This window comes from Lycorma delicatula, chromosome 5 (genome assembly GCF_047948215.1).
Source record: "Lycorma delicatula isolate Av1 chromosome 5, ASM4794821v1, whole genome shotgun sequence".
Lineage (NCBI taxonomy): Eukaryota > Metazoa > Arthropoda > Insecta > Hemiptera > Fulgoridae > Lycorma > Lycorma delicatula.
This window is the reverse complement of record NC_134459.1, coordinates 129611903-129639732: the sequence shown is the minus strand read 5'-3', so window position 1 is coordinate 129639732 and position 27830 is coordinate 129611903. Positions and strand designations below refer to the sequence as shown.

The 27830-nt window shown below is 29.1% G+C and overlaps 1 protein-coding gene across 1 annotated transcript; it reads left to right on the top strand.

Annotated features, from left to right (window-relative positions):
* Positions 1-27830, top strand: LOC142325391 (peroxisomal N(1)-acetyl-spermine/spermidine oxidase-like). The gene is made up of 9 exons (XM_075367112.1): positions 1-251; positions 10186-10328; positions 11505-11757; positions 13436-13643; positions 15854-16078; positions 17174-17308; positions 19129-19325; positions 23246-23372; positions 26941-27830. Exons 1-9 carry the CDS (start codon positions 163-165, stop codon positions 27049-27051), a joined length of 1488 nt encoding a protein of 495 aa, XP_075223227.1. The 5' UTR covers positions 1-162; the 3' UTR covers positions 27052-27830.

Here is a 27830-nt window from a genome sequence, read left to right as displayed (position 1 = left end):
AGGGGGGGTAAATTTTACTTCAAAATGTTCTCTCCTATTGAATTTCAAATTAAATATTACTTTTAGTTGTATCAGTGCAACAAAAGGTATGAAACATAGAGCATTCACATTTTTGTAATTTATTATACACAATAAAATTAATAATCAAAATTTCTTAACATCATGAAAAGAATACTATCTTTGCATTTTCTACTTGTGATATTATTTTTTACAATTACTGTGTATGGTAATGTCGAAAATGAATCCAACAGGTATGTGTAGTTAGACATATTTAATCAAGATTTGTTACATATATTGCATATGTTAAATGCATACTGATTATTGGTAATTTTTTGTATCTATACACTTTAGGTTTAGATATTATCAACTTCAAATAGTGTATAAATTCATTTGCACAACACATCACACTAATAAATGGGGACTTCTCCATTGTCAAGTTAAAAAAAATTAAAAAGATCCATTTCCTAGGTGAATAGCCGAACCAAATCAAAAGAATGTGGTTTTCACTCACCAGGAAAATTATATAAGGGGCACTATTCTACCATGCATTATCTCCACCTCTATAAACACATGATGAGTCACTGATGACCTCCAGTTTTTTAAGTGAAGTTACATTTAGCTTGTTCTGTCTTTATTAATTTTGATTTCCAAGGGACCAACATTCTTTTCATTTTGGGGCTAGTATGTTTGCAGGTTGTTCTTGTTTATCCACTTGGTTCTCCAGGTGGTTGTGCCTGTTGTAATCTGCTAAAGGATCTAAACTTACATCCATCTTACTGGATTTCTTGACTTCAGAGAGGATTGAAGTGGATGTTTTTACGTGTAAGTAGTTTGGTCTCTTGGCCAATTTGGATCAATCAGCTACTCCAATCTTGAATTATTGTCCTGCTGGTATTGATTTTCTAATGAACATGGAACCAAGGGATTGGGTTTGACTTAAGCTAAGCATTCCTATTATTATTATTATTATTATTACAGAATTGTTCAATTGAGCATCACTACTATTATATTGTAATCTTATTTTAAACACTGTACTATGATGTTCAAGGGAATAAAAGTATAAACACTGAAAACTGATAATATTGCTGAATTTTGAATATAACTTAGAATGTTTATATAATTTTAGTTTATTGGTTTAAAATGTTAGTTGCAAGATACATAAGTATTGATAATAATAAGTGACAATAAAACAATTAATGAACACAAATATTAATTTTAGTAATTACAACCACAATAATTATCAGGATAATAATAGAAAACTATAATAATATTACATGTCAATAGCCACAAATCAAACAATTTATACATAATATACTCAAAACAGTAAACATGATAAGAAGAGACCATAATACACAACCTATCAACAAAGATACAATCATAATATTATACATCAAATTGTCATTATGGCAGAGTTTAAAATAAAAAAAACGTTCTGAATTTATTCCAAGTAGATAAACAGAAAACTAGAATTCAGACCTATTAACAAAAGTTCACTTGCAAATACCAGTACTACTACCACAGTAAAAACTAGGTATATGAATGAGATTTACTACATTATTTCTTTCACTTATAGTTTTACTGTAACTCTTCGATAATATTTCTTGTTTACTGGAATTTCCTGTGGCATCACCTTAATCGTATTGAACTTAATTCACTCTGGAAATTTGCTTCCTTACTGTCCTCAGAATACTCTCGCAGAATGACCTTGCTGGACTCCTTGCAGAACTGCCTTTGCGAGACTGATGTAACGTCTCGCTAGGCTGATTCGCCTGTACTCCTTTGTAGCTGGTCTTTCATTTATACTTCTTTGGTATTCTATTTATACTTTTAGCCTCTACCTTCCAGACCAGACCCAACTCGAAGTGTGAGAACAAAGACCAAGGCTTTTGTTCCCATGAATTCCAAACCTGATCTCATCTCATAGGTGTTCATTGTGTGCCAGCAGGCAGTATAACAAAAGACAATTGTTAAACGGACCTGTACCTAGTAGTTTCTGGATTCCTCCCATTACATTTCTACTACTTTCATAATAATTGGTAGGAATCTGTCACTCAGGCTCACTGTACAGGTCTTGTTACAATATATATAAAAATGAATGTTTGTTTGTGCCATATGCGTTCCTATACTATTTATCTAATTGCGATGAAACTTGGTGAGTTATTGTGCACGTGCCCATGAAGGTTTCCGAGTTAGTTTGTACCCATTAGGTGATGCTGGAGTTGAGATATTTTGAAAAATTGTATTTATGTTCTGATTTGGCTCATATTCAGAATATGTGTTGCTACATGTAAAGAAACACTTATGCAAAAAATGGACCTGCTGGGGTCAAGGTATTTGGGAAAATTGCATTTATGGTCTGATTTGGCTCATATTAAGAATATATATTAGTTATGTGAAAAGAAAATGGTTAGGTGGCATCAGTGTCAAGATATTTACAAAAAAAAACAACTAAATATTCAGACTTTCTGCTTCAATATATAAAAATAAAAGGTAATGTTTATATGTGTGTCTGCTATAGACTAAAAAACTACTGGACCGATTTACGTGTGGGGAAATAGGGAAAAATCAAAAAAAGGGTAATATGGAATAAGGGAAAATTTGAAAAAGGGAAAAAAAGAAAGGTTAAATTTGTGAAGTTTCATAATGTCCATTTTCTTAATGTTTATATATACTCAAATCTAGCAGTAGCGAAGCATTGCCGGGTCTGCTAGTTTCCTATAAAACTCACTGGTTTTTTATATTTATGTATTTTTAGATCGAGGAAAAGAATAATATAAAGTGATTTTTGAGGAAGTAAAAATGTTTTCTCCTAGCACTGTGATGAAGTTAATATCTCATAGCTGGAAAATAAAAATTTAGGAAAAATTGAAATAACTATTCTTAGATATTATTTGTACAATATACCTGAATCCTGCAAATAAAAGTTTGGAAAACCATATTTATATTGGAAAGAAAGTTTAACATGAAGGTGCATTCGAAATTGTAAATTATCCAATATAAGCAAAAAGAATACTTAATTAAAAAGCAAATGTTTTATCACTCATATATAAATTATTTAAAATTTTTTTGTATACAAAAATAAACATAAGTTTTCAATTCAACATATGTTTGTAACACTAATAAAATAACTAATATTTTTAAGATTTGTATGATTTCATTCTTGGACACGATTTGAAATGTTTTATTACTAGTAAGTGTTCAATTACTAACTAGATTATGCACTTATTGGAAAAAAAATTAAGATAAATATTTTATACTTTCAATTTCTTTGGAGATGCATTTTTAAACTTTATAATATGTACAATTTTTAACCATGATTTAAATATTGCTACATTTTGGGACCTCAAAACTATGTATTTAATTAGACCAGACAGCATAATTAACATGTCAAGAAAGTGGTAGAAATTTTATGATTTATTTTGTTACTGCAGTCTATTCATGATTACACTGTAACAACAAAGTTCCTTTCCATGTAATGAAAAAAAAACCCGTGAATTGTTTGTCATTAGTTATTTAATATTCTTGCACATAAAATTTACTGTAAGTTACATCTTTATGTACTCCTCCATTGTTTGCAATCAGTTTTGATGTTCTCTTCCATATTGAAGGATCAAGGTTGTAAAAACAGCCTATGACATCAGTTTTCTGCTCATCAACATTCCTTAGTCACAAATAGGAGATATTTTTCTATAATTATGCCAAAAGGAGATGTCAAGTCTAGTCTAATAGGAAGCCACTGAATTTTGGAATATCTACCAATCTACCGCCCTTCAAAAATGAGTCTCTTGTCAAATATTACTGTCCATGTTGTTATGTGTAATGGGGATCTGTGATTTCCTCATAAAGTGGGATTTTCTTTACACAAACATACAAGATCTCTTACTCAGCTAAATGTCATACTCATTATAGAAAAAACTGGTTTCCATGATTGAACACTGGGATAATACCTTAGAAGAGTTTTGCAACAAAGTTTCCCTTAAACCAAGTCTTGATAAGAAAACAACTAGGCTAAAAGGGTTTAAACCCAAGATATTTTTTAATTATTTTGTGAACTGTGGAATGGGTAATATTTAGCTCTGAAGACTTTTTCCTGGTTGTCTTAAAAATAGATTGTGAACAGAATTTCTCAGCAATATCAGAGCTATTCAACTGAATGAAATGACATCCAAATTGTTTCAAATTGAAGATTATTCGGTGTATTTTTTTCCATTTCAGACTGTTACTATTGATGGAGCTTCCTTACAAAAATCTGAACAAATCTGCCTGTTATATCTTAATAATTTTCATTTGCATTTCTACATGTACACCCAAACCCTAGCATATAATATTTATTTGAGTACATGCTTATGTCAGCCGTTTTAACTTGACTGCACAAATAAAAAATTTCACAGCATATGAAAATAACATCAACTTCTAATAAACCTATTACTGATAGGTATGAAAGCACCTGATGTAGCTTTACAATCACTTTATGACATATACCATCCTTCATGTTATATTATGAAAAGATACCCATTGGCCTTGTGTAGGTAATCAGTCATAGGAAAACCAATATATCTTATTATAAACATTCATGCTAAAAGAGTAAGGAAACCTAACCTTTTAATCTTATACTTTAATTTGTAAACCTGACTGATATATATATATATATATATAGTAACTGTCTCCTAAGGATGTGAATAAATAATAAATACATGTTAAAATATGCTGGTCTCCATATATTACTGAAGTTAAACAATGCCTGGAGTAGATTGGATTTGGATGGATAACATAGATGGTTTTTGAGCCAAGTAGTCAGTAACTTAATAATGCTACTGTTAATGTTTATAAAGTATGTTTTTTATGGGAAAACAGAAAATGAAATCAAAAATGTTCTATAACATCACTGTTTCTGAATTGTCTTAGTTTAAAGATCCCTATTATGTCATTTTGACACATTCTGACCCCACAGAGGAAGACACCTATCATGTGACAATTTCCATTGCTACACTACCCACTCCTTTCATAGCCCTGATGGCTTTACTGGAGGTCATCTTTTAGATCCTCTAAACCTGATAACACATCTTAGTCATCAGTTTGGCCTCAGCAGACATTTCCATCGGTGTATTTACACAACTATTTATCACCTTTGTATGGCTTCTTTCAACCTCGAACACCTACTATAACTTTGCTTAACTATCAAATTAACTGATTCGTGGAACTGCAATCCCCGCACCTTCCTCTTACACCGAAGGTTTCACACAAAAACTATTCCTATGTCTAACTTCAGTTAGACTATGGACTCAAATCACTATTTGATGAGCCTTTTAAACACAAAAAAAACACTATTCTTATACTAACAAAACAAGTTTTGATCTCAACAACAACAATTTTGTTCTACAATTCAATCTTCTCAAATTCTGCTCAATTTCCTCAAAAAACAAGAACAAATTCATACATTTGATAAACTTCTAATGAAAACATACCCTATCTCTCTCAGTTCTAGTATACTTTTGGGAGTGAGGTCAATGTCTACATCCTCCTACACCACAGAGTTCTCAACACATCCATTCTCATCCTGACAGCAAATATCTCAGCTAACCAAGTCTAGATGCCAAAATGCCTATCTTTTTAAAGTAAGAACCCAGCCAGACCCCTAGCTATCCAGATTACTACTCTATCTATACATCCATAACAGCATCAAACCAGGGCAAAGAACCTCAGGAAGCCAGCAACTATGTTCCATCCCCTTTTGGCATTCCAATTAATATGCAGATCAAAACCAGAATTGATACTTGCAAGACATGGCACACATCATCAATGGCTCTGTATTTCCCACACAACCCTGAATGAGTCAAACCAAATCTGGCCAACCTATCTGTAAAGTCACCAGGTCCGGATAAATCTGTGTAATATGCCGATTGGGGGAAATCAACTAGCAACTTGAACACTTCTCACATCAGGAAAAATATCTTCTGTGTAATGGTCATCGAATAATTCAGTACACCTGACCTGCCAAAAAAGAAACCTTGGTCATCTATTTTTTATGTGCACAGAGGTTAGTTGGTCTACCTTTTTAGCATAATAATGTAATTGGTACTTAGTGGCAAGGATATCAATGGGCTTACCAGAAATAAAAAGGACTGTCTCGAGAAATAGTCATATAGGCACTAATCACAGATAGCAATAGAAGATGCTGGGCTCATAACAAAATGTTCCTTTAACATTTGTACATCAACGATAAGCCCAGACAGCTGCAGCAAACATTATGGCTTCACAAACATCGTTGTTTAGAACACGAATGGTTCTAAAATTAAGCCTCTAATTGGGGGTGAACTGCTCTTCGAACACTAAATAAAGTACCACAAGCCTTTTGGCAGTATATTGAAAGTGCTCCTTGAATTGAAGAGTCTCTTAAGGATAACACCTAGGATACTTTGAGCAGGTGACCTGTCCTGTACCTAATTGGATGACCTGTCATTGATAGATGAAGTCATCGTGTAACAGCTAGTTTGCCCTTAACAGCAACATCATCGTTGTTTTCTCTGGGCTAAACATCATCTTATGTTGCAAACTCCACAACTGGAGATATCTTCCAAGCCTGGGCTGCCCTGAACTCGGTATCATTTTTGGAATTTCTTTTAACAATCAAAAAACGATCGATCTTCCATAAAATCAACAATGTGGTATCCACTGGGTAACCTCAACTGCATCAAAGAATTGAATTTAACCACCCAGAGTAGGGGTTTTAAAACACTACCCTGCAGACAACCCTTTAGATAATAGTGTCTTTCCTACTTCTGCGATGCTGTCTTGAAGAATGATGTCACGATTGCTGAAATAACTATTTAACACATTTTGCTTATTCTACGTACAATCGCGCTTCTGCAGCTGAAATGGGGGGCTAACACAAATTATTACAAGCTCTTGATATGTTCAAAAAGATACCTAAGACATACCCAGACTCACTAGAAAAATCAATGTTCATAACCTTAAGAATAGCATCTTCTGTGTCGCTGCCTGGGCGAAAACCATACTAATTATCCATCAAGAACATTCTAGAATTCAACCTATCACTAATTCAAAGATATAAAACTTTCTCAAAAACCTTTCCAATAACTAGCAGGAGTGTTAAAGGCCTACAAAAGGAGCTCACTGCGAGATTGTTATTACCACTGATATAAGGATACCTTTTCTTTATACATAAATAAATGAAATTCAATGTTATCAACAATTTGTCTGCTTTCTCTTTTCCAGCACTTTCCCTCATTCAACTATCTGCAGGAAAAACTATTCTTCAATTTCAGATCATTAAAATGTAAATTTTTACAACTGGTTGTCATAATATAAAGATAATCATGTCTGTTATGTAAGAAGGTCACAGTTGTTATCATGACTATGTCATAGCTCGTACCTATATTAAGTCATATCAGTTATAAACATACCTGATATAACTTAGAGAGTGACTATTTGCAGAATAAATAAAAGCTACATCAAATATATGACATTATCCCTACCAAAATTTAATTGAGTCATCTGAGAATAATCTCTCTATTCAAAACACCCAATCTCTCAGTGCAACTAATTACAGCAGTGGTTATAAATATAAATATAAATAAACTGCAGTGGTTTAACTTGTATGTGGTAGTATGTGCTAAATTGTGCAAGTTAAATAATTACTTATTGTCAGTTAGTTTTTCAACTTAATCAATTTCAGTCTAATTTCATAGATTAATCAAAAGTGAAAATTGTTTTTTTTATATTTTATATATCGGCTAATATTTACATAATGAGCTGGCAAATACAATCATGTAAAAATTCTCAAAAATTTTTTTTATGTTTGTGGTGAGCTCATTACAAAGAGTCAGTGTAGGCCAGTTTCCAAAATGATGAAAACTGTTTGAGCTTTATTTTGGTTGTTAACTGGGAGGTCAAGATGTACAATGGTCAATATGTAACTTCTATTGGGTGTTATGTTAAGCTCATACAATGGTTACAAGGGAAAGAAGTAGCATTTGCCTTTTGTTATTCCTATGGTATACCCTTCTGTTTAACAAATGCCACTTGTTTTTCTTCAAAAAGTAAAAGTAAAATTGTGTACCCAAATGTTCTATCAGCTATGAAACCAATTGCTCATTGAGAAAATTTTCCTATTTTGACAATCCTAGTTTTTTAGCAGGAGATTTCAGATTCTGAAGAGGATTATTTTGAAAGTATGATGATTTAATACCAGAAAAATCACATCTCATTTCATAAGTGAGACTTAACAATCTAGTATGCATGTTGAATTTATGAAAACAGTAAGCAGAACTTTTATGTTCATGCTTAAAGAAGTAGTGGAAATTATTGCCTAAAGATACCAATATTTCATATTTTAAAGACACTATGAAAGATCTGCTGTATTCCTGTTGTGATAAAAGGTTTTTTATGTCTTATCTGGTTATTGTTTATTATGCTAATGATTGGTGGTTATCCATTGATTTGTCAAAAACATACTTAAAGCAGTGCTATTGCACAATTCAAACAAGAATCTTGTAGCAGTCATGCATGATATTGGAATGAAAGAAACATATGAAAGTAAGTCATTAATTTTGAAAGCAGTCAATTACATGCTCATTTATGATGTATCTGTGGCAACCTCAATGTGGTTTTCTCCTCAGTTTGCAATGTGGCCTTACAAAATGCAGGTGTTTTTTATGCTTATGGGACAGTTGAGAAATAGGTGAACATTGTGTGATTAAAGAGTGGCCCAAAAGAGACACTTTTACTCTTGAGAAAAAACATTATGTGCTTTCCTTTAGTCATATTATTTTGCTACCTTTAAATTAAAACTGGGGTTGATGAAGAATTTTGTCAAAGCACTGAATAAAGAAGGAAAAAGATTTAAATATTTAAGACAAATGTTAAATAAGTTAAGTAAAGCTGAATGAAAAAATATTCATTATATCTCAAATTTTATTCTTAATGATCCAAATTTTGATATAAAATTGAATAACATTGAGCTAGCTCAAAACAATTAGCTAAAAGTCATTTAAGGATGTAGTTCAAGGTGTTCTTGGAAATAACAATGAAGTAATTAGTGGTCTTTTAATATAAAATCATTTATTGAACTGAAAAAATTTAATCTTTTTGATGTTATTAAAAATAGTTTTTTTTGCATTCCCATCTTGACACTTTCCCACCAAATTTGGGTGCTGTTTTTGATGAGCAGGTCTAGTGCTTCTAACCACTGGTTTGGTCTAGTGGTGAACATGTCTTTGCAAATCAGCTGATTTCAAAGTCGAGAGTTCCAATGTTCAAATTCTAGTAAAGGCAGTTACTTTTACATGGAGTTGAATACTAGATCGTGGATACCAATGTTCATTGGTGGTTAGGTTTCAGTTAACCACACATTTCAGAAATGGTTGACCTGAGACTGTACAAGACACTTAGACACAAGACACCTTCACTTACACTCATACATATCATCCTCATTCATCCTCTGAAGTAATAGCTGACAGTGTTTCCCGGAGGCTAAACAGGAAAAAAAATACAAAGAATGCTTCTATCAGCGTATATTGCAAATGGGGCAGCATTTTCATGAGTAACTACTGTTGGTTTCTACTAAGAGAGGACCATACTGTACAAGAAAGGAAGAAATTTAATAGTTCACAGATTCAAATTATCAAAAATTTTAGGTGTTTTATCTGTTATATTCTACAAGATTTTTTTACTTAATAAGCAAATTAGAATATGAGTTTAGAAATATATAACACATTACAAAATTTATTTGTAATGTGTTATACTTACAGAATTTCATATTACTTAGCAGTTTCCAAAGGCTATATAAAAGATGTAATGAATGATGAAGAAAAACTGACTTCATTTTCAGATTCAGTGCATAAAAACGTATAAAATTCACTTTTGGTGTTTCTGTTTCAAAAAAATCTTTTCAAATTTATTGGCTATTAGATTTAAATTGATTAGAATTAGCAGTAAATAGTAATCCAAACCTCACACAAGGTGATAACTTTTTTTTTACTTCACTAGTGAATAATTTTGTTTTTGTATTATTACCTACAATAGATCATTTCAAAATTTAGCCTCGTGCTTTTTTCATTATTTATTTCACAGTGGTATTTCTTTTATAGTATTTATAAAGAGTGAGCAATAACACTCTGTTACTTTACAGTATTTACTGATGTTATATTTTGTTTATTTTTGCAGAGAGAAATATAAAGTAATTATTGTTGGTGGTGGTATATCAGGGGTAGCGGCAGCAACTCGCTTATTGAGTAACAATGTTTCTGATATAGCAATTTTGGAAGCTTCAAATCGTCTAGGTGGTCGAGTGTACACAGCACCATTTGGTAATTTTTATTAGATATAATATTATCATATCATAAATTATTTGGCTAATATATTATAAAATTATTTAATTTTTAGTTAAGAAACTAATATACTCATAGGTGGATGAGAGCTTGAATGGTACCCTAATACCTTCCAATGATCCACCACTTTCATACACAATTGTACAGAAAAAAGTTCAGTTATACAAAAGATTATGTTACATAGGATTTATTAAAATAATTTTAAGTGATGAAGGGCCAAAGAGATTATAAGAGGTCAAAAAACAAACTCTTTAGAAAATCATGACTCTTTTAATAAAATTATAGAATGTTATTATAAATCATTTTGGCCTTACATCAGAAGAATCACAGACAAGATAAAATTAAATGAAGAAATCAAGGATAAAAAACACTCACTTCATACTTGCAAGGTAGCACTCACAAGCAAACATTTTCAACACCAGAAAGGGCACAGAGATCGGAACATGAACAGCTTCTTTGAGGAGACTTGGATAATGATCTGACTAAAGTGATCCTATGCGGTCATAAAAGATGAAAAATAAAAATCATTTTATTATAAGTCACACGACTATGAAGGACATTCTGGCACATCTGTTAATATAAAGTGGAGGTTAATCATTATCATATTGTAAATGGTAATATGTATTATCTATTTTAGGGATGTGGTAGTAGCAAGAGCAAGTTCAATGCATTCTATAACATATAGATTCTTTCATGTTTAGTGCAGTTATAATAAGCATCAGATTTTGTAAACTGATATCATAATAAATTATTACAGTTCATTTATTCATTAAAATTAAAAAAATACTGAATCGATCCCTTCTAAAATACTGAATGTTTTCTTCCTAAGGATACTTCACTACCAGTAGTATTGTTAGTGGTACCCATCTTAATGAATATTTTAGGGATACAACTGGGTGACTGTATAATAGCACAAATTATGCTGTTTATTTTTATGATGTAAAGACAAATTATTAAAGAAAAAATACTTATTATGTAAGAACTTAATGGAACCAGACATAAACGAATTAATTATTTTTGTTTTACTTAATTTTGTATTTATTAAAGAATTAAACAATTTTGTTTTACTAATAATATTTAAATATAATGTACAATAAATTGCAAAATTATTCTTGTTCAAAAATTTTTAGGTAAGAAATAATATCTTGATTTCAGGTGATTTTCTAATAGAATATGGAGCCCAATGGGTTCATGGACAAGGTGATAATCCTGTGTACAAGATTGCTGAACCATACAACTTTTTGTATGTTCAGAACTGGGATACGCCAAGCTTTCTTAAACATTCAGATTCTAAAATAAACATATCAGTTGTTAGCAGTTGGCTATTTGAGGAATCCTATGGGCTTTTTAACAATGACAATGACATGATGTTGTGTAATTGTTCAACGGAACATTATTTTAACAACAAGTAAGTAAAATAAAAAAATTTTTTCAAGGAATATTATTTTAATAAAAAGTAAGTCACCAAGCTAGTAAAAAGTAAGAAGTAGGTATTTTAATAAAAAGGAATAATTACTTTTATAAAATAAATAATCCTTTGAAGTCATTTTGCTGATTTAAAGAGATTAAAATCAGTTAAAAACTGAGGGTCTTCATTTTAAATTTCAAAAACTTGATTAATCAATTAAATTTTTTTAAATTTTATTTTAATATGAGAACATCCAGCATCCCGAAGATTATAGCACTATAGGTGAACATACCAGTCTCATCTACATTGTTCAGAAGGTATATTACATATATATATATATATATATATATATAGATAGATTCAGAAGATTATTTATTTACACAAAATATGTACTTCAGAAGATCTTCTCAGATCTAGTATGTTGTTCCTCCACCAGTGTTACGATAGGATTAAGATATCAGAGGAAATGTCAAAACTAAAATTACAATCTTTAATCGTGAAAAGTTCTAAAAATTAACCTCAGTACACTTTATTTTAAGGAAAAAAATGATTAAATCTATCTCCTGTCTATTAACATTAACAGAGGTTAAATTACACCTGAAAAAGCTAAGTTAATACTGAAGAAACTTAACTTAAGTGGAAAATGCTTCCACATGTTCATACATATGTTTAATGTATAAACTTCGTTTACAAAGGTATAAGAAATATATTGAGGTAAAAAAAAAAAAAAACAACAATCCTTTTAACTCTTTTAAAAGCACTCTTTAAATTCTAAATGTATTAGTGCGACTATTGTAGGAGTGTAAATATTGATGACAAATTTCAGTGGTTTTTCTCAACTGGAGCAAGATTAGCAACCTATTTGCTAACTTGCATACCTGTCAAATCCTTGTAGAAGGTATTCCTAGTTGTACCTTACTATCTAAGATACCTTACTGTTTTAAGTTGTACCTTACTATCTAAGATACCTTACTGTTTTAAGTTGTACCTTACTATCTTCCAACAGTTTTGGTCTCAGCATTACAGCTTTACACTGTTTAAATTATAAAAGTGATGAGTAATTCTGTGAGGACTTTTCCAGAGATCAGTTTGAACACCTTTTCATTTCCTTAATACAATTTTTTAGCAATAGCTTCCTTTGTTAGAAAAAACAGAAGCCAAGTTTTTAATTCTTTTGGTTTCACCACCTCTTAAATAAATTTAATGTAATCATTTTATCAAAATTTTTTTCTTAATTTTTCTACAGACCGGCTTGTGAATAACTACATCAACTGCCTGCTTTCTAACTATAGATTCATTAATAGAATTGGTGATGAGTGAGTTAATTGTAATTTTCTAAATCCACTTTTTAGTCACGTTCTACTTCATGAGCCTCAAATGATTTTTAGTTCTTTTCTTTTGAAAAAAGATATTTACTACCCACCATTTTCTTTTTAAAATCACTGTATAGTGTTACTAATGCAAATGAAACAAATTTTCTTAAGCCTATAAATTAGTGGACTCTTCAATACTTAAAGGAGCAGAAATAAACAAACGTACCTCCTAAACACCACTCTGCTTTTGGCATAGTTGAGTAAAAAATAATAAAATTATCTTTAAAAACATGGAAATTTATGTAAATTATAAACTAAATTAGTAAGAATTAATATTATTATTTTAAAAATATTTTAAATTGCAGGTTTAATGAATTAATAAAGAATAAAAATGTTGATGAGTACACAGCAGAAGCAGTAGCGGATTTTACCAAAAAGTGTAAGAGTGCTGATGATGCAATTCGTAATTTAAATGAAGAAGGGTCCTGGGGATCTGCGCAATATCTTACGCGCAATGGAAGTTTAACTGTGGCATGGAAAACTGGTTATCATTCCTTTATAAATATATTAACAGTTAGTATGAATGAACAGCAAATCTGAATGTATACATTTGGACTCTATAAGTCTATATATTTTGACAATTATTTAAGGTTATAAATGTACTTTTGAAACACACTAACAAACATTTTAGCTATATTAACTTTTCTCATTATGTTATATAAAAAGTTTACTGAAAAATTTAACTTCCTCCAAAAAAAGATGAAATTCTTACTTGGATCTATACTCATTTACTTGTTATTTTTTTAATGAATTTAGTCTTTATTTTTATTTAAGGATAAATTTTGATAATTTTTATTTTCATTTGTAGAGTGGCCACATTTTTTTTCATTTATCTTAAGTAGAAGATATTCTTAATGCCAAATTACATGATCTACATAGAGCATATTTAAAAGATTTTTCAATTTTTGTTGCTATCATTATTTAGTGTTGGATTGTTGTATTATCTAATATTGTGAATAATATGATGTCATTCTGATATTCCAAACATTTCCTCGCAAATTAGTTGGAAACCTATAGGTAAAAAAATAATAAATTTTACATAACAATGAAAATGCCTTATATTCTTATTCTCCTGGATATTATCCTGGGTGTACATTGATTTCCTTATTAATGCTCTTTAGCTCATCTTGATTCCTCACTGTTACCAGTCATTTTCTAAAATGAGAAAACCCTAAAATGTTCTTCAAAACATCCCTTGACGTCTTCTTTTTGGTTTCCTTCTACTTTTCCTCTCTCAGCTGTTCTTCATCAATTTCATACATGATTCCCTTCTCAGTTAATTTTTTTTTTGGGGGGGGGGATTGATTTAATGAAGCTAACAATATTTTCATTAGATAGTTTTTCAAACTATGTTTCTTTCAAAGTCTTACTTGTCAGATACCTACTACTTCTGTCTCTCATCACTGTTCTACAGAACTGGTATTTTTAATGTTATTTTATGGGGGAAAAGTTAAATGAGAGAATTGATACAAACTAGTGAGCAAGTTGGCTTGTTTTAACAGAATTTTGTTGGAAGAGAAGATTTTTTATTGTGAAAGGAATAAAACGACCTGAGTATCAAATTTTAAATATCCTTGATGGATAATATTTTTGTAAATTTGAATGTTAATGTGTTTTTAAAAAAATTTTTGAATAACTCAAAATTTACTTCTTTTTTTGATGGGACTAAGGAACATTAGGTATCTAGCCTTACCTACGTAATTTAGGTTCCTTAAGTACTTTCAGGTACTAACTTGATAGTACCTGACATAGCACAATACCTAGTTTTTATATGAAGATTCTAATGCCTTCATATAAGTGTGATGGGGATTACATGATTTACATTTGTTACCAAATATTTATCTGTTCCTGAATCCTTAAAATCTGATCAGTGTTTTGTGGATGTAAATTAAATTGTTTTTTTTTTTTTTTAATCATACCTTATGTTTTTTTATATATTATTAGTAATACTATCATAAAGAGGCATCATTGGAACATAATTAGCGGAGGAGCATATGGTTGACGTAATTCCCAAATGTCCTACGACACTTTGAAGTACCATGTTCTGTTTGGTTTAAACAGTGAAGGAATTTTTGAGATCAATTGACGTGTTCTGTGACATTCTGACAAACAAACAAACAAACAAACAAACACTGTCTTTATATAATATTTTAAATTGTTTTTTCTCACATATTTCTTAATTTTACTCTTGCTGCTTTTACTAGTATAATAAAGAGTATACTAAATAATTAGATTATAAGAAGCAGGTTAAAATCATTTAAAGTTAAAAGTTTAACTTTCAATAATTTACTAAATAACTAATCATTATTTTTTACTTACATTTACTTTACTAAATTACATTAAGTTTAATAATTTAACAAATCTTTGATAATTTTACTATAACAATGAAAACCGTTAAAATAATTGTATACAGATACTAGGAGGAGTTTTTACATTCAGGAGGTGGTCATGTACTACTATCAACTCATAGAAACAGAAAATATTAAGAACAACTGCAAATAAAGAATTAAATAAATAGTCTATAAAAAATTAAATTATCTCTATATATATTTATAAAACTTGTAAGCTGCAGTTGCTTTAAAACAATTTGAAAATAAGTCTGACTTCATGAAATCCTCTTTCTTTTCCAAGTAACTTTATTTTATATTAATTATATATTAATAAAATTCTTGTTTTTCATGTATAGAAACAGATTTTGAATGGTAATATTATATGATTTACAGGGCAAATATGAAGGTAAACAGCTACCAGTTGAACAAAAAACAAAATTCAATAAAGTTGTTCAAACAATAAACTGGACAGGAAATGAAGTTGAAATCACATGTGAAGATGGTTCTCGTTATTTTGCTGATCATGTTATTGTTACAGTCTCTTTAGGTGTGCTAAAGTTTTCATCTAAAACAATGTTTAACCCTCCATTACCTGATAATAAATTAACTGCCATTGAGGTAAGAATAATATTATTTAACTGATGTTTATGAGACTGAGAGGTTATGATTGTAATGTAGATTAGCAGAGTTTAAATGTTTTAACTAGGTTTTTCTTTTATAATTGGCATCAACTCTGGGTCATCAGTCACTAAATGTCTTCAATCATCTGCTCTGAAGATAGGTACTTTCAGTATTATGTTGCATCTGTGATCTACATTTAATATTTATGGATCATTATATTAATACAACTTATTAAAAAAAAGAAAAAAAAAACATTTGCATTACTAATTACATCAGGCACTCCCAAAACTTTTTCTTCCCTTAAAACACAATTTCACTGCTTGTTTGTTCTGTACTCTTTTATAACTCAGTGGAAGCAAGTTTGCACTGGCTTCCATGAAAACTTATAAACATATATGCTATTGAAATTAACTTAATTAGGCTGATGGCACTAAACTGAAAATAAAAGCAATGTTACCTTAGCTTAAAAACTAAACATTTTAAATCTATTTTTATAAATTACTTTAAACTTGGTGTGATGTATGCAATTTGAAAACATTACTGATGATAAACCGTATAACTTAATGCATACGTGTTAGAAATTCAAGTAAGAAGGAACTTCCCAAATAACAGAAATAAATTAATTTGATGGTGGATGATGATATATTTTTACACATATATTTTAATTTAGTATTGAAAATATTTTTTTGCAAAAACAATATGCTGCTACAATACAGCAAACTGTTCATGGATTCTAAGAAACTAAGAGTGGAAGGAATTTGAGTAATTGGATGAGTGAGCTGTGACAAGATTATTCATGGCATCGTGTTTGCTGTTCTGCTTTACATGTAGTGGAAATTTGTAAAGGTGATTTTCTCTTTTCTGCTTTTTCTAATTTCTTAAAGGGTTAAAGCTTGAGAGATTCCAATTGTTGTGTAATCATCAGCTTATACAGAATTCATTTTGTTGGATTTGGCTTGGTTAGGAGGTGATGTGTATGTTTTTTTTTGTATTTATTAAAGTTTTGTATGTGGTGGGTTGATTCAGTAATAATTTATAATTTTTGTTGTAGTTTTCTACATTCAATTAAATCTGATACCTTTTTTTTTCAAGTCTCTTGGATTTGGTCTTTTGAATAAAATGTATATTCAGTTTGAAACGCGTTGGTGGCCATTGGATTATGAGTACTTGTTGTGTTTCCTTTGGACCAATGAGGACATACAAAAATTCAAAAATGAATCAAAATATGTAAGTTATTTAATTCAATATAATTTTAATTAGTAATCAGAATTATTATTTTTTTTTTGTTTTTGCTAAGATTGCTAATACTTAGAAGTATTAGTCTTTTTTACAAGACTGTAACAAACTCAACCTACAGCCCAGTAACTTGAATTTAAAAAAAATATTTTCTAGACACTAGCAGATTTCATTAATTAGTATCCAACATTCCATTGTGCTTCACACGCCTGCATTTGTTTTAGCCTATTAATCTGAGAATGTTGCATTGCTGTTTGGTGTAAAAACCTACCTATATGAAAACTGGACCAATAGTTCAATATGCATATCATTGCAAGTACAGTAAGGGCCAGACCATCGCATTATCTTTTCAGTCTTATCATAACATTGCTGCATCATTTGAAGAATGGGTGCTTTATGTTGGCCATTCTGTTCTATTTATCATATTCTCTATTACTATGCTCTATTTACCATATATATAAAACCACATATGCTCTATTTACTTTATATATAAAATAAATGATAGCTATTCAGTTGGATGTTAGAATAATAAGAACACAAAATATCCAGAATCTAGATTCTCAGATAATTAAACCTTATTTCTAAAACACATAATTTTGGAACAAAATCTTTTAAATTATTGTAGTTTGTTCTTAATGAAAATTAAGATATAATAGAAATTTTCACAATATTTTATTTTTCCACTAGGATTATCTAATTGACAGTGGAAGGAAGAACAGAAAATAACATTCAAATCAAAGATTTATAACAGCTTTTTCCAAAAAATGGTTGTGTAATGATATTTTTAATAGTGAGCCATGGAGCTCATAACGACATATTCAGATCTGGTATAGTGATGTCACAAATATTTATTTCTGAAAAGAAATTCTCCTTGGCCATAAGCACAGGTGGTCCAAATAACTGATTCATTCTCTGCATCTGGTAATAATAATATATGTTCTGCTGACTCATGATTCTGGGCAATTTTATCTTTTTTATATAGATGGATAATAATTTAACTGTAATTTAACTGTAACTTTAATTTAATAATTTTTTATTTGGATAATAATTTAGTTCTAGTAATAGTAACATGATATTTAATATAATGTATTGCATTAATGTTGTTTAATAATGTAAAAAATATTAACAGTAAAACACATACTAAATCAAGATCCAAAGTTTGTAGTTTGACCTATTGCTTGGTTTTTTTCATATGCACAAATAATACCCACACCACACAAAAGTATGCCAAATTGTTGGCATATTTTTTTGATCACTTCATCATCTAGGTGTGAAAGTATTTTTTAATTAGGAACCAGATTGGCAAATGGTTGATGGTAAATGTTGATTGGAAAGTGGTTGATTGGTAAATGGTTCATCAGTAAAATTGTTTTCTCCAACTGTGAAAATTAATTTTTTCAGAATTATTTTTGTTTTTGCAAAACAATAAGAAAGTATAAAAATATAAAGTGATTTTAAAGAGCACACTTTAAACTTTAAGATTTAGTTAATGATTTTTCAGCAATATATTTTCTGCTTAGGAAATTCTTTCAACAGGAAAACTGTTATGACTGCCATCAACAATTAGTTATACTCATTAAGTAGTTATCTATTTTCCCCCTTCAAATTCTATGTATTATTCAGTAGATGAGGTTTTTCTTGCTCATTATAAAAATTTGCCACTTAATTTAATTACTCATCCATCAGTACATAATTTATACTACAGCACAAGTTAGAGTCTACTGAATGTTATAATAACTAATCTTCTATAAAGAATTATTCTTTTTTATAATTTATTTATTAAAAACTGTTAAATTACAAAATGATTACAGGGTGGATGGACTACTGAGATACCTTATATTCATTTTGTTGAAAATCAACCGAGACTATTAGAAGGCTGGTTAACTGGTGACGCTGCTCAATTAATGGAAACATTGTCTGATGATGAACTTACTGGTGCTATTATAGAACTTTTCAACTGGTTTCTTGGTGATCAGTATTCTATATCAAAACCTATAAATGTTACAAGGCAAGTATTATGTTTACTGTTAAATAATAATTTGTGTAAGAACACTAAATTTATTTAAAGAGTATTAGAAATTGTAAGGATAATATAAATTAGCAAATATTATGTATGACAAATGTAAGGTACAATCGTTCTTTTTGGAAGTTTGTAATTTTCATTTTATATCCTTATATATTTAATTGAATTCACAACATTTTTTTTTAATGATTCAGTCGTTGTTTTCATGAATCTAAAAAACGTTTTCCACAAGATTTCTTTTTACAGGAAGAATAACGTTGACTTATAAGATGTCATTATTTTCTGAACCTATACTAGCCTGAAGAATTGACAAATAATAACTAAAACTACAGGTCAACCATGGATATCTGTGGAGTAGATAAACAATGGAGAATCCAGCCCACCTGAAGAACATAGTAAAAATCTGAATAAATTTTTTTTTTAGATTACAAAAGTTGAATCAAAGAGAGGTAATTTAGTTTGCTCACTTGACATGATATGCTTAGGAATAGTTTAAAAACTACTTAGACAAATAGATTATTTCTATTTAGTGAATCTAGTAGGCTATTCCTGGAATTCAAAATGTCTCACATTATAAGAACAGTAATTGTTTTTATTTATAGTAAAAATTCTTTATTGGTAAAGATTTATTTTAACTGGCAGATTTTGCATCATCTAAGGACATGGAACTGGGTTAAAAGAGTCAAAAAGATGGGAGGATACAAAGAGCCTTTTAAGCTGAATAGTAGTAAAGGTAGGACCCAGTCTTCTTAAATCAAATAAAATTTCAAATCAAATTTCCAAAGTTTACGAGTAGCATATAGATCAGCTATTGGTTAAAAAAAAGAAAAAAAACATTTTAGTATTTCATTAATTTTCATGGTGACTTTATTTTACAACTCTGAAGGTCATATTCTAGATAGTTTGGTCTGAGTTTTATAACAGATACCTACTACTGGTATGGCTACATCCTACAGAAATTAAAGGATTATGCAAAAATATTATTTGTGTTTTATCAATATTAACTGTATTTAATAAAACAATGATTAAGGAACAGTCAAAGTAGGGGAAATATTTTACATTTCTAATATTTTTTATTTGACATGGTAGGTTTTAGTTAATGCAAACAAGTCATTCATTCATCTTTTATCATAATTTACAGTATTGTGATATGATGTTTGAAGAAATAAATTATCACACATAAAAGTGTATATACTAAATTTTTGACAAATTTCAACATTTCAAACCCTAAGGAGTCAATAAGACAAAAAACAAATATTTTTCTGGATGGATGTATGTATTTATGAACAAATGAATTTATTTATGACACTAATTTTTGCTAAGTATCTTCGGACTGAATGAATCAATTTTATTCAAATTCAGTCAATAGGTACGAGTATCATGATATTTATCATGTTAAAATATTGTTCAAACATTCTGAGAGAGTGTGAGAATTTCTGAAAATTTTTTATTTTTTATTTTGGTGGTCTAGAAAAAACCTTCTAAGCAAAAAAATGTAGTGCGTTAGTAGTACACAAACTTTCAGAAAAATGTTTCTCTTATCCTTGAAAATTACAAGTATGCAATTTTAGTTTTTTTTTGTTTTTTTTTTTATTTAAACCAGATGTAGCAATTAATGTAAAGTAATCATTCAGGGAAAGTTAGTACAATTCCTTTTCATACACGTTTGGAAATCTTTTTGATAAAATTTGAATTTTTTGATTTCAGTATCCAACTCATAATTTATTTTAGATTAAAAGTGTAACAATTTTTTAAAATAGACTTTTAACTTACTTTCTTTATATGCTGGAATGAATCATCAGTAGATAAAAGCTTATTTACATTTAAAACATAGTGATGACCAGAAGTGGCACAATCTGTTATTTAATAAATTTATAAATTTTCATATATAAAATAATTTTTTTTTTTCAGAACTTCTATTTTTCTAACTTTATTTTTATTTCTATTATGCTTGATATCAGTTACAAAACACCTATTTTTAATTCATGTGTGTGTTTGCATTTGAGAAGTTTCTATTGTCATTCTTGAAGTCATTATAATGTACTGCTTGATTTGATTGGGAAGGAGTAGATTGACCTCATGCTATTTCTGGATATTATAATATAAAGGTAAAAGTATTGTAGTACATATTATAAAAGTATTGGAGGTAAAACTAAATCAGTTATAAAGGAAAGTGGGTGAAAATTTTAGATCTTTTTTTTGCAATTTTCAATGTTTTGAGATTCATGAGTACAGAAATTCAAAAAAGAAGTAGACAAAAATTTTGTAGTATATGTTCTCATGTATATGGTCACAGGAATGCTAACAAAATTTTTATGAAAAATCATACATTGGGTGAGAGGTTACCTATTAGCCAAAGATGACTACTTCTAGATAGGTGCATTTTGGTGGTCTTTAATGGACTTTTTAAAAATATTTTCAAAAGAATAAAAAATACAATGTATTTTCTGTAATCTTACACAAAAAAAATCCAAAGGATCAGACAAAATGGAGGGATACCTATAGGATCAATGCATAACATAAAATATTACGCTGTTATGCCAGGTACATTTTAGTTAAATATTTACTGGATCACTTTTAAAGACTATTAATGAAGTTGTAGTATAAACAAATTGAAAACTTCCCTCACATCCCTTCTCTGCACAAATAAACCAACCCTCTCCACTTTTTTAAATCTAAAAAAAATTAAAATGTTTTGAGTTTTAAATTTTTAACATTTTAGGTTACAGATACATAGAAAGAGAGGGTATTGTATACCCTCAAAATAACATCAACTTCTTTCTTATATATAGATGTTTGAGGTGATAGGTGATTAAATTTAAAAAAAAAAAAAAAAAAAAAATACATTATGACGACTGCTTATATATTTTTGTTATTACTCATTAGTAAACAAGTATATAAAAAATAAGCTCTAGTTAATAATATTTTTAAATTTAGTTCAATTCATTTACACAATTCCACATAAAAATTACAAATATTTAAGTACATAATAGTAAAATACATATGTTATAATATAATTACAATAGTAAATTACAAATTTGAATTACAGTGTTATAATATAAATAGTACAAATGTTAAATAGTAAAGTACAAAATTGTAATTTACATAGTAAATAAATATAAAATAAGAAAATTAAATTTTTATTCATTAAATGGAAAGGTGGCTGACTAGGTATCTCATTTATCATTAGAGAAAAGAATACATTAACCTAAGTTAAGCAAAATTATTGACAGCTTTCATCATTACTGGTTTTGGACTATTCTGTAGGGATATGTGTACAATGAGGAATGTGGTTGAAATCCTATACAGTCTGTCATCCAGACTACAGACTATAGAGTCCATCATCCTTGGATTGAAGCACTTTCATATCTTTTGGGTATTACCTTTCAAGCAGTGTGAAAGTAAATAATATGTAAATTTTTAACCTATTTAGGAAAGCTGTGGCAGGTATTAGAGATGCAAAGCTGGTATGATTATTAGTTTCTTCAGGAGTGCCCAGCAACTCTCTTAACTGAAATATCTTAGCAATGTATCCAAGCTTCCTTCTTCAAAAAAAATGTTACAAGATAACTATTAATTCAATTTTTACAATAAATATTTTTCTTACTTCAAAACTGGTATGTCCTAATTAGAATTTTAAATTCTAATAGTATAATTATTTATTTATTCATATTCATAACTATTTTTATTACATCTGCACTGCAGTATCAATCAAAACACGCTTTTTAACTTCATTAAGAATGAAAAAACTCTGACCTGTCACACTGTATTAGTTAATGAGTTAATGAATTAAGGAATTATTTTAATATCTAAGTTATTAAGTTTTTTTTTGTTATTTTATAAATAACTATTAGATTTACTTGTTGTTATTCTTTACAGACATAAGTATTTTTATTTTTATTTAGATCAGCCTGGGCAAGTAATCCTTTTGTTCATGGATCATATAGTTTTCGCTCAATAAAGAGTGATCGCTTGGGGTATTCTGCGGCTAATGTTCTTGCTGAACCTCTTTTGTTCAACCAAACAAATCCGGTAAAAATAATAAATCAGTAATAGGTGAATGTGTGTTTTAGTGATCATATAATTCAATTTTATAGTAATGTAGATGTATTCACAGGAAAAATTTTTTTCATTTTATTTTAATAATTATTAAGATTCTAAATGTTAAAAAAGTGCATAATAAATCATTGCAAAAAATGCTAATAGAAATTATTTTAGCACATATTTGTCTACATGTTGAACATGCAGAAAATTTATGGTTTTTTAATTTTATTAATTAGTATTATTTAAAAATTCATCTATAGAGTATTATTATTTCTGCAAAAAAAATCTTTGATGTATTTGAAATAAATTGGTGAGAAGTATTTTTAAATGGTTTGGTAATTAATTAAAAATGACATAACAAGAGATTTGCTGTTTGGAATAATATAATGGATCTTTTCATGAGGTATTAACATTCTTACAAAGGATGAGGTGTCTTACAAAGGATACAATATTATGCATTTAACCAAATATGTTGTAGGTATAATATTACCTTGCTGATCATGTTTTTATGTTAATATTATTGCTTTTCATAAGACTATATAATGAATTATTGCACACTTGAAATATATAATATTTTTTTATTTCTTTCCTAATGTGTACATAGCAATCTGTACAACTAGTGAACATCCCAACCCTGTAGGAGAAGACACTTGCCTTGTGACGCTTCCGGTCGCACCCCCCCCCCCTATTCATTGTCCTGTTGGACTTTAACAGGAGTTGTCCATCGCCCTCTGTCTTTTTACATCTCATAGTCATAAGCCTGGCCTCTTTGGGATGCCACCGATGTAAATGCCTCAGTAGATATTTGTATCAGTGATTTAATAACTCAGCTTATTGCCTTTGCTGTAGGCCTCGTCCAAACAACTAGTGAACAATAAGCAACCTCCCCCTTCACAGACCAATGAAATAAGGAAGATACATATGACATGTATATGAGGTATAGCCTTGTACAGACTCAGCCGATACATTCCTGAGATGTGTGGTTAATTAAATCCCTACAACCAAAGAACACTGGTGTCCAGTGCCTAGTATTCAAATCCACATAAAAGCAAAACTATATTTTACTAGGATTTGAACCTCAAAACCTTCAGCTTCGAAAATATATAATATGAGTTAAAAAATGTTAAAATTAACAAAGAAATATTACTAAATTTAATAATATTAAATCTGAGAAATGAAAGTAAAGATTCAGCTGTTTGATTAACGTATATTTACAGTACATTGATTATTGAGGGGTTAGGCATTACTCAACTAGCACTTTGGCCATAATATTTATTATGCAACCGTTGCGCAGGAAAGTGAGTCCCTGATGTGATCCACAGTTATCTCCTACAGACATCAAGAATGCTCTGTATCTTAAGGTCTTTGAGAGAACATATTAGGATCACATGTGGTTCCACAGTATAAGTAATGTGAAAGAAGTAATCAGAAGAAGAAAAGCAGGTTAATAGTGAGGAAGAAATTGAGTAGTACCTGAGTACCGATAACTGATACCTGAGTAGTACAGATAGCTTACCAATTTACCTGGAGAAGAATTTCAACATAAAAAATAGGGAAATTAACACCAACAAAATGAGAAAAATGAATGAATGAATACTATTTTTATATAATTAATTGTAATCTAGAATGATATTAGACTTTCTTAATAATAATGTTAAAAACATGTACTCATTTTAAAAAAAAATTAATGATTGAGTAAAAAAAAAGCAATTCTTATGAATAAAAAAAGGAGCATGAGTTTCTGAGATATTGTAAGTTTAATAATATTTTTTTAATGTAAATTTTAGACTGGAAATTTTCTTATTATTTTAAGCATCAAAAGATCTTATGAGCAGGATCAACAAAAGCAGGACATTCCCTTTTGATTCTCGCCGCCCTTGCTGAATTTTCTTACTCTACATCAAATTCCAGCAAGTACACTTTGTGAAATAGCTAATAAATTTTTCCAAGGGTTGAATAAAAATAAGTAAAACATATTTTAGATCACAAAAAAAAGTTGTTGAGGAAATTCAACTAATTATAATAATTAGTTGAATGGATGAGCCTGTTGATCATTATACATTTTCTGAAAATGTGGAATTAAACTGGACACAGCTACCCCCATTTCATTCTTCATATTGATTTTCACATGATATTTAGATTTTATCACAGTAACTGTACAATAAGAAATTGCAAATGGAATTAAAATTCTCTGAGCTTTACCACTGAGGAATGAATATTTATCTTTTACTGTTATCTAAAATTCAGTTAATTACTTCCTGCTAAATTTTGTTTTCAATGTATTATCACATGACAACTCAGATTCTCTACTTTTGCAGCTATTAATTCAGATGTAACCATGACATTAAATTGATCTTGAATCCATGCAACTCTATCAAATCATTTTGAAGAAATTTCTCAAAGCAGGTGATATACTGTGATAAGTGTCCTTCAAAATGGATTTCTCACTTCAAGAGTAATGACCCCATTTGAAGTCAAAAAGTGTTACAACAAAGGGTAACATTTCCTGCCTTTTTCTTCATTAATTTTTATTTTCTATAGCTTTAGTCTTTTTTTTTATAAAATCTAATATTTCTCAATCGACTTTAAAAGATGCTTGTTGCTTCTCTGTAGGAAGAGAGTCAGAGTATTCAGCTTTTCAGAGATGTCACATAAATACAATAGTTGTATCAAAAAATCCTTATTCACACATTGATATACTTGTATTCCTCTTCTTTAAGAAAAATATAAATTTCTTGTTACAGTTTAAAGATATGTTACCATGAGAAAGCCATCAAGAAGTACTATAATACAAACAAAGGTATGGGTTTGGATCCCATATCCTCCACATATTTTTTGAAAAGGCTTGCTTTCAATGGCTGAATTGACTTTAGTGCTTCCATGTAAATAATGCAGTGGGTCCATAATGCTCAGGAGATTTCCTTTGAATAAAAGCCTGCAATTCTTCAAAACAGCTGGAAATAGAATGAGCACCATCAATCAGTAGAGACACCAATGCACTTAGTCCATTCCAAAATGTTTTCAGATATAAAAGTATCAAGGATCTTAAACAAGTCTTTGTACTAGCAATTGTACTTTTACAAAAGTAAAGGTCTTCTACAATCTTATAGCCACTTATAAACCATGCATAGTAAACCAAATGAACATCATTATAATTATCTGTGGCATCATCCCACTACAAGCCAAATTCTTTTATTCTAATCCAAAGTTATATCTTTAGTCTGTCAACTGCAGTAATTAGCAGAGCAATAAACATCATTATCCTCATAGAAAACTTATAACCCCATTTGTTTCTGCCTCCAAATACTTCTCAGATATCCAGTATAAAGTTGTTTCCATGCTTAAATATCACCCAGTACATGAATAATTTGAAAGTAGTAGGTACTTTAATAGATTTCTAAAAAAAAAACTTATAGTGACATTAATATAACATGTATCTAAGTTAAATAATCCCAAATGATAATTTGCAATTTATAGTTCTTCATTACTTATTTTATTTTCTCTTTTTACCGTTTAAATAGTTACACAAATTTATTTGATGTATCTGTTTTTCTAGGTTATATTATTTGCAGGAGAGGCTAGCAGTGAAAGATCCTTTTCTACAGTACAAGGAGCACTAGAAACTGGATGGAGAGAAGCAACAAGAATTTTAAATTTTCAATTATGAATGTAAAATATATCTCCCTTATAACAAAAAAATTAACAAAAATTTTAAGTAATATTTGTGGTATGTTGATTTTGAAAAATACTTTTAATTTGTTAAATTTTTGAATAATTTAACCAAAAATTCTGAAAACTACACTGAAAGTTATTGCTTTTATAATTCTTTAAATTTAGATTTTTATAAGTTGGGACAAAATTATAAAGTTATTAGCCCCTTAATTTGGTACTACTTTAAAAAGTATAACTTTATAGAAGTTTAATTATTGCATTTTATTGTGGTTAATTTTTTTAATCAATTTTAATTTTATTTTTCATATAAATTTTTTTTGATTTTATTTTTAAATATGAATAAGCCAGTAGAAAAATGCTGCCTGCATGAAAAATCCACTCACAAAAAGTGCCAAATGCCATTAAACCCTTTATGAATGTGAAATTTTAAGGTTTTTTCAATTGATTAAGAAGAATCTTAAAATTGATTATTAATATTTCATTGAAAATTTTTTGGCCATTTTAGATTTAAAAATCTTTTATTTTAATTTGTTATATTCTGCAATTTTTCTTTAGATAGCAGTGTTTTGTTTAGGAATCTGTCATTTTATTACAGTTTATTTTTTCAAATAAAATTTATTAAATATTAATTTTGGTGTTTTGTTGTGAATAAAATTTAAATTAAGAATAGTCTCAAAGAATGAATGCATTTTATGTTTGTTGATCATGTATTTTTCTAACCATTTATTTTCAGTTAAATAATAAATAACATAATCATTACATTTTTTCATAGAG

Bases quoted from the DNA above. Each gene is read 5' to 3' on its own strand.
- LOC142325391 (XM_075367112.1), top strand. From the start codon at position 163: ATGAAAAGAATACTATCTTTGCATTTTCTACTTGTGATATTATTTTTT. The intron at 252-10,185 runs GTATGTGTAGTT...TTATTTTTGCAG, and splicing joins GTCGAAAATGAATCCAACAG to AGAGAAATATAAAGTAATTA. The intron at 11,758-13,435 runs GTAAGTAAAATA...TTTAAATTGCAG, and splicing joins GAACATTATTTTAACAACAA to GTTTAATGAATTAATAAAGA.